Source organism: Ornithodoros turicata, chromosome 1, assembly GCF_037126465.1.
Source record: "Ornithodoros turicata isolate Travis chromosome 1, ASM3712646v1, whole genome shotgun sequence".
NCBI lineage: Eukaryota > Metazoa > Arthropoda > Arachnida > Ixodida > Argasidae > Ornithodoros > Ornithodoros turicata.
In genome coordinates this window covers 180,480,916-180,493,482 of record NC_088201.1, presented here as the reverse complement: position 1 = coordinate 180,493,482, position 12,567 = coordinate 180,480,916, and the positions used below count along the sequence as shown (strand labels likewise).

The window sequence follows — 12,567 nt, the reverse complement described above, 5'->3', positions numbered from 1 at the left end:
GTTTGATTTCGTAGGTCCGAAGCACTCATGAAACGGGGGATGACGTTCAAAATATAGAAATAGAATATTTCATAACAGGCTTACCCAGTCAGAAAAACCACTATGTCGGCTGCGTTCACTTCGGGATTCCGGGCTAAAAATTCCTTCAATGTAACATTTTGCAAATCAATAAGTATCTCCCCGTCTTCCAGACATTTTGGCAGATGAGATTCTTCTTCTAGAATGGTAAGCTGAAATTGGAGATTACCATTAGTTTACGGTATAAGCAGGTTGACGTGTATATGCCTTACGACCAGACTTGTATGTAACGCGTTAAGTAACTGCGTTACTTGCAATCGACTACTTTTTTTTAGTAATTATTCGAGTAGTGAATTACATTTTTGAACACGTAATTTTTCAAGTAATTTTATTATAATTTTGAGTAATCAATTAGCAAGTAATCAATTACTTTTGAAGTAGAGTCTGACTCAAAATCTCTGTCTGTCAAAATCTAGAGTCTTTGTCACTCATTGGTTTTATTGTAGATAGCCATTTGTGTTTTCCTAAGTGACCTGGTGTAGTCGGCTCTCGTAATGAGTGTTTATTTCTCCATTTTTTTTCTTTCTAATCAACTCAACTGAACTCTGACTCTAAATAACAATGCTCTATGGCAAATTTCTTGCGTTTTTATTGGGTTATTCTATTGTAGCAAGCGGAAAAATATTATTGCTACGTCTCTTGCGCGAGCCTTTCGCGGTAATTTCAGCTGTCCCAATCACTTCGGAGCTGGTTTATATTTCCTTTCTTTTTCTTTTTTTTTCGAAGCACACAGGGCGGAAATTTTTGCATGAATTCAAATTAACGCGCGAGTAACACGTCACGAGTAACGCGTTACTTTTATACTCGTTACTCAGTTACGTTTTGAGTCGAGTAATTTGTAACGGTGATCACTTACTCTTGGTAGAAGAGTAACGCTAACTGTAATCAACGACTGTATTTTGGAGTAACGGGCATAAGTCTGCTTACGACACGTGTTCCTAGGACCTTCATTTTGACTGCACAGCCACCGTGCCTTTCCCAGAAGTTATACACAACCTGTAACAATGAGACGCATTATAAGATCACAGACGGACAGTAGTCATAACAACTCGTCTCACACTTCTTGCATGGGTAGGTGAGTATGCAGGCAATCATTACACATTTGGATCGCACAGTAAAAGCAGAAGACTGGGTTTCTGCGGCCCTGGGCACTTCGCACTGATAGCCATTTGTCTAACGACTAATGGTAACTTGTTTGCCTGCGTTATGACCCGTAGAAGAAAACTAAAAATGAAGCAAAATGTAGCCCAATGAAACTTTAATGGAATATTTGCCCCGAACTCTCCCATTTCTTGAAGAAACAGGGACGGGTCCTCCGTCCGTCCGTGTTCCTTCGGGATTACTGCCATGTTACTTAACCAACACGATCTACTTCTGATCGACATCTTTTCTTGTATACCAGCTTCTCGTTGATTTCTGAACACAGCTAACGCCGACTACAACAATGTGGCAGCCGTGTCACGAAATCACGCGGTATCACGCCTAAAATCCGGTTATTTTCTATATAGCGCCACCCGTGTATGGCTATACTTACATACACACACTTACACGTCATCTTGACCTCCAGGTCCGCAGAGCTCAGGTTCCCCCTCAAGTCCTTCGAGCCCATTTTTATGCTCTCGTAGACGCGAAGTTTTCCATCTCTACCGCCGCTTACACCGATTGCGCATCTCGCAATGGGAAGTCCCCGTCAGCATTTGTCATCCCCGACGAAGGCGTAGTTCAAGGACGTCGCCTTTGGCATTGTACATCATCCACAGCTGCGGAACTCTACGCCATATTTTTCTTTTTGCAGCACATCGTTCCATCCCCTCCCCCCGGAATTGGGTGGTCTTTACTGACTCAGCATCTGCGCTGCAAGCAATTCAAAATTCTGGCATCCGGGGCTCCTCCGCACCGTTGGTTATGGATGTGTTAACCGCCTACGAACTTGTCTACGAAGCAGGACATAGGCTCGCTCTCCTATGGGTTCCCGCCCATTGCGGTGTCTAAGGCAATGAACTGGCCGACAGCGCCGCCAAAGTTGCTCTCTCGTCTCGGACACGGACGCGTATTGCACTGCTGAGAGGCGATCGGCGGTCCATACTACAAAGCCTTGTGACTCCTCTGGCTACCCGCCAACGGACCGCCGACATACTACCCCCCGCCATGCTGAGCAGAGTTGACCCAGCGCTCGCTTTGTGCATGCCGCACATATCTCTTGCAACAGGCGCCTAGCGTCCCGCGTTTCGTAGTGAAGACAGTGGCTCCCAGTGCCCCTCCATGGTCTCTGTCAAGCCCAGTCACCCGCCTAACTGTTCCTGGCCTGCATGGAAGGAAAAGGGATACAGCCCCGTGTGTCGCCAAGCAGCTTACCCTGGGCATGATGAACGACAACTACACGGCGCCAACGTCAGTTTTCACTGACGGGTCATCTACTCGGGGTGGATCGTCCTCGGCATTTGTCATTCCATCTCAGTCAGTCTCCTGTGGTCACCGTCTTTCTCACAGAACATCGTTTACGTGTGCCGAGCTTTACGCCATTCTATTTGCTATGCAAAAAATATCAGCCAGTCCAGCTCAGTCCTGGGTCGTCTTTACAGACTCAAGACCCACGCTCCAGTGTGTGGCCAACTTGGGGATACGTGGACTCCTCGGTCCTGGTGTCTTTGACATCCTGCAAGCTTACAGGAAGGCGATCATTGCAGGGTACACTGTAGTATTGCAGTGGATCCCCGGACATGTCGTATCAGCGGCAACGAAGAAGCAGACAGAGCCGCATTGAACGGCCATCAGCACGCAGCTTTTTCCCCGATAATGATGTCGTCGGGCGACCGAAGACACCTCCTCTCGACACTCACCGGTCCTAAAGATGCAGGCTCAGTGGGAACACGACATAGCTCACTCCCTTCTCTCAGATGCAGACCCCACGCTTTCTCTCGTCCTTCCTCCGCGACTACCGTGCCCCTTAACTGCTCTCTTCCACCGCATGAGGCTCAACGTTGCCTTTACACCTGCCTTTCAACACCGTCTCGGCTCCACCTCGTCTTCCCTCTGCCCCACTTGTGGAGTGCACGGCGACCTCAGCCACGTCATCCTGGCTTGTGGGCAATACCACCACGAGCATGCCGTAATGGAACTCTCTATGCAACGCATTGACAAGCGGCCGTTCAACCTAGCGAAGATCCTCGGTCCGTGGTCGAACGCTGCCCACCAGACGCAGGGCCTTCGTCTTCTGGCGGAGTACTTGTGCTCCACCCGTTTGGCGACGGCTCTTTGAAAACCCCATCATCATCCCTTCATCCTCCCCCAACGCGAAATAGGGCAGTGTACCGCCTCAGCGGCGGTGAATCGCCCACCCCATCACCATCCAATATATATGTGTGTGTGTGTGTCGTCAAGACGCCGCATTGGTTCATCGAATGCGCCTCGACGTGGCCTTCACAGCTCAGTGGCGCTACCGCTTGAGACAAGTTAACTCACCCCACTGCAGTCACTGCGGTGCTGTTGAAGATCTCGAGCACATTCTTCTCCATTGCCCACACTACCGCCCTTCCCGTTCCGTACTCTCCGCCTCCCTCAACGAGCTAGGCTCCCGTCGCCTCTCCCTCACCAAATTGCGTGGCCCCTGGACGCGTCCAGCTCCCCAACGCTCTGCCCTCAAGGCTCTCTTCGCCTTTTTGGACGCCACAGGACTTCGATCCTCATTGTAGCGGGACCCATTCCATCATTCCCCGCTTCACCTCCAGCAATGGGGTAGAGTATTGCCCGGGGCGATGAAACTCCCCACCCACTATCGTGAAATAAGGTTGTTGTTGTTACTTACATACTACAATGTAAGCCATAGGGGCTTTTCAATGAGATAGGTCATTGAAAACGAACGGCGTCGGACTTGCTTTCACTATGAAAGATGAAAGTCACTGAAAAGGTTAGCCAGCTGTTGGAGTCGAACCCACATCTTCTGGATTACATCAGAACAGAACATTACATTACAGAACATCAGTTCTCTCTTGCTTTCACTGTTTCTTTTCTTCACTTAATTTTCTACATGTTCGTAACGTAGCAAAATGTTCTAGTAAAACTTCCGAGAAATGACTATAAGTACGGGAAGATTCAGAATAATCCCGTCTTCTGTTTTTACGCTGCGATCGAAATCTGGAATGCTTGCAAGACCAACCCGTTTACGAATTGAATCAAATTGTAAGAAATGAAATACAGAAAACTTGAATCCGTCTCCCGACAAGTTCTGCTACTGTCACTCTGAACCCCCTCTCCACCCCCCTGCTCCTAAAAAAAAGAAAGAAATAACTTCCAAATCTCTGCAACCATAGTACCTCCCAAAGTGTTGCAAGCGCAATACACCGCGATAGCGAAAAACATCGTATCGAGAGGTAACATGGGAGCATGACAAGTATTTGCATTTCAGGTTGACACACATATATCTTAATAGAGGAACCTAAACACCCTGTCTCTATAGCGTAAGCCATTACAAAGTTCACAAGTGCCGAACGGCTTCATGGGGTTCGCGAACCCATGGATAGGCTTTTATTTGTGAATGATAAGGTTTCGTTGTTTGTACGACGGAGTGCGTTGACGATTGATGTTGTGTCGTTGTAACGGTCAACGACAATGGTCCGAAAGAGATGTTAACCCAATAATGGTTTGAGAGGTTCTCTAATGGGATTTTTTTTTTCGTAGCGTACTTGCTTTCCGATAAATGTCCGTATTATTGTAGCAGGACTCGTTGGATACGGCGTTGTATATATTGTTTCAAGTGGTCTCTTTAAATCTAAGAAACAATAAAACAGTGCTATAGCAAATGCATGTCCTGGGATGCCTCGCACACCAGAAGACCATGCACATTAAATTTTCTAGAAGCCTCAGTATTCTATGGCGCTTTTGCAGTGTTTTCTGCACGTGCGCTGCGCCCGCGCTCAATGCACTCACAAGGCAATAGAGAGTAAGGTGCAGACCCGTTCATGAGTTTCCTACAAACAAGCTCAGGGTTGCGAACTTAGCAACATAGAAAAATATTTTCTAACTTGGCGCCTCTGCATGACATACATGTGACGGCCCGTGAAAACCGTTCTGGTAGGACGAGACTGTATTAAGGCGGACTCATGCGGTCTAGTTGACGTTCGCTTCCAGAGAGAGTTGGCTGCACAGTCGCAAGATTGTTTTCTTCGCTTTGCTTTCCTCCCACGATATTAGGAAGAAATGTAATCGGCGCCACCGTGTAGAACATGAGAGCAAACGACAAGGCCATTATTTTCATTCGCAGGGATCTGGAAAACTGCAGTAAGCTTGTCGAATCTGTTGATTGCAATCAAAGCACCGACTATTACTGTAGGGAATGATCATGTTGGCACAAATATCGCGGGCGGGCGTGCAATGAGAAGCAGTTTTGTTACTTTCTCCCATAAACTCCCATGTACATATTGAAAAGCTGACGAACTTTAATTCGCCAAAAATCAGTGGATCGCGTCAGTCCTTCAACAAGATGTCACTCCTAGAGAAAAACCGAGGGGAACACACCTGTACATGTTTCGTATAGAAAGTTACCGAGGTTTACGAGAACCCTGCGAAAAAAAATTCCCTATAGACTTGAAGAAGTTAGTCCGCCTGAAGCATTGGGATGGCCCTTCAGACACAGTGCGGTATATATTTAACACTTGTTGTGGAATATCGACATGCTGAATCCACTGGGTCACTCTGTCCACGTGCTCAGTCCTCAACTTATCGCTATTCCACACCGTCCTTTCGCTACGGCTCGTCACGACCTCCCGCGCAATCTTGGTCTACAAAACGGTCTACCATCTACCGTCTACCTGGTCTACCATCACGTGACGTTTGGAACGAGCCAACAAAAAAAGAAAAAGAAAGAAGCATCGCACACCAGGTGTCCGCTAACCATTTTACACCCATGGTCATATTTTAGTTAAAGCACAGCCTATACATCGGATCTTGACGCAACATAGGATCGTGACAGAGAAAAAATATCGGCAACAGTTGCCATTATTTGCCATGCGGAAGCACCATTATTGCCAAGAAGAGGACATGGACACGCGGATAGACATGGGATTGCACTGTTTTTCGTCTACACAGAGTCTACACGTGGCACAGATGAAGACTTTGGCTGTCGTGGATCTTGGTTATGTGCCTTACACCACGTTTTAGTAAATATGTGAAAGCTTGTCAAGACAATGTTCAGCAGGAGACCACACAGCTCATACCAGACAATTCATACCGGAACAACCAAAGAAACTCATACCAATGTATCTCACACCGAGCGACTCACACCAAGTGAACCCATAGCATGCCATACGAATTCGAGTCGCGCAAGGAAAGACCATATGAGGAAAAAAAAATACCACAGAGTGTGACTTGCACTGAAGGAGATGCACGAATCCCAAAAAGAACAATTATACTGAAGCACACTGAAGGGTCGTCGAGGCGCGCCATATGGGAAATAAGGAATTTTGGAAAGACGCCAAATGGAAATTATCCACATTTCTGTCGTGAAGTGGAAAGGCAGTAATTATTTGAGTAGGTGCAAGGCATCAGCCGTATTCCGGCTCATCACTATGCTCTCTGCAAGGGGTTGACAACTTCTTTTCGTGAATCATCGGAACACGTACCTGTTGCAGCAGGGCATATGGCCTCTAGTGCCCAGGTGGAGCTGCTACGCGCTTGCCGTAGAAGAGCTGAGCGAAGAGCTCGGCGCACGGATTTAGTTTCCGATATTGTCGCAGCACATCATTCACTTAGAGCTGTGCAACATAGGTTGAAAGCCCTTTATCGACAGCGTTGGCGCCGGTTTTGTGAGACGCATTCGCCCTTCAGCAGACCTTCCAGAATTTGGCAAGTTGCGCATAGCCTGCGCGATGGTCTTCCATGCATCAATCCATTGGGGTCACTTGCTCTGACCCTCACCAAGTCTGAGGTAGACGTAGGTCTGGACTTCTGCAGAACTGTGGCGGCTGCCGCGGGAGCTGCGGGAACTGCAACATTTCATGCCTACGTCTTTGAACTTGGCGAGGATCATGAACGTATAACGCTCCCGTCGAACGCATAGCTCGATTTGGATTTTTCACTGCCAGAGCTTAAAACTGCCCTTTTTTTGTACCGAACCAAATCGGCCCCTGGTGCAGATGGGATCACTTATTCAGCTCTTCGAAATCTTAGCGCTGAGGGCCTTCGAACCTTGCTGTTTATACGCAACAGCTTATGGAGATCTGGTCAGGTACCCGCAGCTGGAAGGAAGTCATGGTGGTCTCATTGCTGAAGCTTGGCAAGCATCCATCGCACCTGTCATCTTTCCGTCCGGTCAGCCTTACGAGTTGTGTTGTTAAGGTGATGGAGCGGATGGTTTTACACAGGCTGTAATGGTGGTTGGAAAGGAATCACGTTTACCCAGATGAGCTGACGGGCTTCTGTCGGCAACGTAACTCAGTTACTTGACCCTTATGGACATTGTAACTGCTGTTGAAGTCGTCAAGAGCTGCAAGATGATTGTCGAGGCTGTTTTCCTTGATGTCAAACGTGCCTATGATACGGTCAGTCATACTAATGTTTTATGCACCCTCCTCCGGGATAGTGCGCCACGCACATTTTTTGTCTGGGTGGCTGACTTCTTGTGGCGTTCCTCAAGGAAGTGTATTAAGTCCCATCCTCTTTAATTTGGTTGCGGCTGGTATCAAGTGCTGCGTTCATCGCAGAGTTCAGCTCTCTGTATACGCAGACGATGTGTGCGTTTGGACCATCTGTAAATCAAGGCCAGCGATTCAACATCGTCTTCAAAACGCGTTGGATGCTGTTCAGCATTACTTCACCAAGGCTGGCATGGACATCTCGGCTGAGAAGACCGTTGTGCTCCCATTCACGCGCAAACGCATGAGCGCCTTCCCTCTTTCGCTAGGAAATAATAGGCAATAATACACTGAGCCAAGTGAAGTGCCATAAATTCCTGGGTGTTATCTTGGATGTTAATCTCTTACGGAGCGCCCATATGAGGTACCTGGAAGCGAAAGTTCAGAGCTCGACCGATGTAATTTATCACTTCGCTGGTGCTACATGGGGTATTGATCAGGAATCGCTCCTGTCGATTCATGGGGCATTGGTTCGGGGAACCATTTTCTACAACCTCCCGGTGTTACACGTCATCTCAAGAACTTCTGAACAGAGGCCTCGGTGTATGTTGGCCAGAAGCATGCGGATATGCCTCAGTGTACGCCGCGCCTCAGAAACGCGCATGGTGGTGGCAGAGGCCCGAGAGCTGCCAGTAGAGGTCCTACGTCTCAGAGAAACTGTGCACCATTATCTCCGCCTCGTCGCGGAATACCGCCGTCACCCTTTGGTTTCGAAGCTCAAAAGGCGGAGGCAGGGCAAGATTTCTCGCTGCATCCTGCTGTAAAGCCGTTGCTACCGCCTTCTTTCTTTCTTTTTTTTTTTTGGCAGATCAGTCGTCCCAAGGTCCCCTTCGTGGGTCTTTTCGATACTTTCAATCTCTGCTACCATTCCTTGGCTCAATAGCAAGAGGTATCACGTTGCAGCACCCGCGTTGAAACAACTTGCGCTAGACATGATGCAGTGCCGTTACCCTTCGCCCACTAGAGGGTCGAGCTACACTGCTTCAGTGCTGCCTTTACAATTCCGACAATGTCGTCGTGCCACGCATACCGTCTCTCGCACCACACCTCATCCACGTCTGCAGAGTTGCATGCCATTATATTACGCCTCAAACATATTCCATCCGTCGCTATCAGCAGCTGGATGACATATTGCGACTCCAAGGTAGCTCTCCAGTGTATAGCGAACATGGGTATTATTGGATCACTTGCGCCAGTGGTTGTGGAAATACTGGAGGAACTAAGCCGTCTCTAGGTGAGCGGGCACTCAATCTACCTCCAGTGGGTTCCTGCACACTGCGGCATCCGCGGCAGTGACGAGGCTTACGAGGCTGCAGCAGCTGCGTATTATTCCCGGTCAAGCGTGTGGGTTACCCTCCCCAAAGGCGACAGGCGAACCTTCCTCAATAATGTGAGGCCTCTCGCACATGCGCAAAGGCCCTGTGACGTTCCATCAAGAGTTCTGATGCGTGGAGTGGACCCTGAGTTTGGCTTCACCATGCGTTCTCGCGTGCCTCGCCATTTTGCAGCGCTGATGCACAGGCTTCGTCTAGGGGTTGCATTCACCTCTCATTTCAACCATCTGATCGGCCGCTCGGACTCTATGCTCTGCTCTCGCTGTGCTGGTTTGGCGGATACCAAGCATGTGCTCCTCGACTGTCATCTCTACACCTTCCAAAGAGCAGCTCTACAGTGTCGCCTGCAATCGATCGCGACCGCACCATTCACATTGGCAACTATCCTCGGCCCTTGGTCTAACCAGATCGACCATCGCCAAGCTCTTGAGTACTTCAAGGTTTTTCTCCGGGGCAATTGTCTCCTCTCTACCCTAAGATGTGCCTACGTGCCTGTGTGCTCTGTGCGTGTTTTTGTGTGTTGTGGTTTTGCATACCGTTCTGATGATTTCTCACTGACTCCACAGACTATCGACCACTATTTAGCATCGTTCATCACCTCACCATCAGAACACGTTTGATCCTGCCCATTGTACCTTGGGGCAGTGGGCTGCACCTTACGTGGCGAACTTCCCCATTCATTATCATTAATTTATTTGTTGGTGGTGGTGCAAGGGGTCCGCAGGCGTTGTTTTCATGATGCCTTTTGTATGTCTGATTTGACTTAGATATTTCAGGCCAAACTCATGCCGCGCTCACCTCAGACTAGTCTGAACTTGTTTCATTCGAAGTGATATGAAGAAATGCTCAGAAGAAAACACACAAGGGTCGCAATTAACAGTTTCTGGAAGCACACTAGAGAGTCATTGAAAGAAGAGTAGAAAAACAATGAGAACTCCACAATGAGAACACTTTGATTAATGGTCCCTCCTGTATTCATTTGGTTTCCTTTCCAAATTCCTTATTTCCCATGTAGTACGCTTCAACGGTCCCCCATGTGCTTCAGTAAATGTTATTTGTAGGATTCGTACATTTCGTTCACTATAAGTCACATTCCGTGATATTTTTTTCTCATATGGTCTTTCCCGGTGCGACCTGAATTGGAATGAGGCGAACCTGGTACGCAAAGTGTGTGGTACAAGTTGACTTGGTAAGGTTTGTCCTGCTGCCAGTTCTCCTGGTACGAGTGTTTTCCAGCTTCGTGGTGATCTGGGCGCGCTTCCTTACTGTTCGATTTTGTCTTTTTCTTTTGTTCGAGGTTGGACGGAGTCCATTAAAGCTGATCCTCGGAGAAGTACTGCCAGTCATACTTTTCCGAGTGGAAGCTTAGGTTTTCACAACACCTTTGGCGACACTGCCTTTCTAGTCGCCAATCGAAAAAAAAATGGTGTGGCGCTCTCACATTTATTCATCATTACACTGATTTTGGAATCACTATGATATAAAAGGTGGACGTACCATGTTTAGATATGACTGCGCATAGAGGTAAAATTCCGTAATATTTTCGGATCTCGGTACAACTCGTTGGAGGGAGTCGAAGTGCCTATCACCGACAAAGTACACTGTGTATGGACGCCACATGTGCATAGTGCTATCAGGATGGCTTTCCTGGACAGGTATCAGTCCTGAAAATGTGAACAAGTGAAGTAATTAGGTTTTCATAATCTACACGACGTCATGGTGCACACTGAACAGGGATTGCTGTGCAAAAGGCAGCGCACTATCGTTGGTACAACATTGATAGCCAGCATAAGGTACGTTGACCCGACGTTGGCGCTTGTTACTACTGGCGCGATGGAATTGTCAATGTTGACATACTAGAGAAGCGGTTGAAATGTGTGAATCCCGTATCATAGGTGGATCCGGGACATTTCCTGTGATCTCGCATAGCACGCTCGATATTATACAAGTATACACCATTCAACAAAACGTTGTGTGACGGTAACAACTAGGAATTGGAAAATCCTGACCACCGATAATTGTTGAAAAGAGAGACTATGTTTCATTCGTATTTGCAAGATTCACTAATATATGTCGATTTATCTTGGTTGGTATATCTGACATCAAAGCAGCACTACACTCGCTGGCACTTTCAACACAGCTGGTATGACCAACCATGTACCATGCGCAGGACCCACCGGAGAAAAACATACGAGGAAAAACTAATAGCCTTCACTTGCACGGTAACATCTGCAATATGTGGTAAAATCATCTTATTGGACACGGTAGACTAGCCACTTCTAAATTATATTTGTTTGGACCAGCACAAAAGAAATAGCTATTAGTGGAAAGCATCCCGTTCAATGCAACCAGCGCATCAACCGTGATCACATAGAAAAGTTTGCTGCATATGTTGCCATTCAGTCAAATAGGGTCAAATGAAGCAGCTTTAATACGGCTATCTCGCGATCCTAACCTTCGACCACCCGTTCTGGTGTCATTGTAACTTGTCTTCATCTCTCCACAACGGTTACGGACGGAGCTACGCTGCGCTTGACATTGGTGAGTCATATAATGTGACCGCTTTCACGAACCAATACTGCTGCAGTCACAGACCTGTACCTATGCGCACCTCCCACCACCAGACTAGTAGCACCAGCAGCAGTCATTATTCGTGGCGTCCATGTAGCCATGTATGATGGGAAACGTTTATGAAGGTCCCCTTTCTTCAATAACCGAGTCGCCTACGAAGGGTTCGTCCATTCTTTGATAGTTCGCTGCCTTGCAGGTGGAGCCTGTTTTCTCAAAAGAGGACCTGTTGCGTCGCTCAAAAAACCTGGATCCCAGCGAAATCCATCTGGAATCCGCAAGTCAGAACGAGCTTCCCATGTTATGTAAACGTTCCTGACGCTGGGACTGAAGCGCCACGTGGTGGCGGGCACCGGCTCGCTTTGGAGCTACTCTCTGTTGTTCCTTGAGCTTGGATTTGGCTTCTTGCGTAAAATCGTTTCTCGCAGACGCGAGACAACTGTATTTTAGGAAGATGTGTATCCACAGCCCACAACCGACGATCCCTCAGTTCTTCAACACTCAATCAATCAATTATTCTATTTTCTTAGATAAGCGACAACTTACACTTAGGTTACGTATAAGTTACAATTGACAAGAAGCCACAAAACAGTGGCTTGACGGCAGCACAATCCTCGAAGGTTGTTACGCTCACTTTGGGATCATGCAGTACTTGCAAGCCATGGAGTATTCTGGACAAAGACTAGAGTAAAACTCAGTGAAAGATCGTACTGTATAACAGCCCGTGACATGCATATGCTATTTTCACCTATTTCATCAGCACGCTGGGCCGGTTGAAGCAGTTATTCAGGGAGGCGGAGGAGCAATTGATTGAATTTCAGATTGGGGATGGATACAACTGAAAGCTACCTGTAGATGCCATAAGCAAAAAAGTGTCTGCAAAAGATCATTCTACGTCTGTTGTGTTGTGAACGAAAAGAGGTGATTACATCCGCGAAGCAGAGCACAAGTGCTGGCTG

The 12,567-nt window shown here is 47.6% G+C and overlaps 1 protein-coding gene across 3 annotated transcripts in view; it reads right to left on the bottom strand.

Annotated features, from left to right (window-relative positions):
- Window positions 1-12,567, bottom strand: part of LOC135373476 (uncharacterized) — an 87,028-nt gene that overhangs the window by 69,470 nt on the left and 4,991 nt on the right. For all 3 annotated transcript variants that reach the window (XM_064606664.1, XM_064606674.1, XM_064606667.1), the window contains exons 2-4: window positions 10,538-10,704; window positions 1,006-1,074; window positions 85-230 (exon numbers count right to left, since the gene is read on the bottom strand). In XM_064606664.1, coding sequence (XP_064462734.1) covers window positions 85-230; window positions 1,006-1,074; window positions 10,538-10,704 — 382 coding nt within the window. The remainder of the gene's footprint in view (window positions 1-84; window positions 231-1,005; window positions 1,075-10,537; window positions 10,705-12,567) is intronic.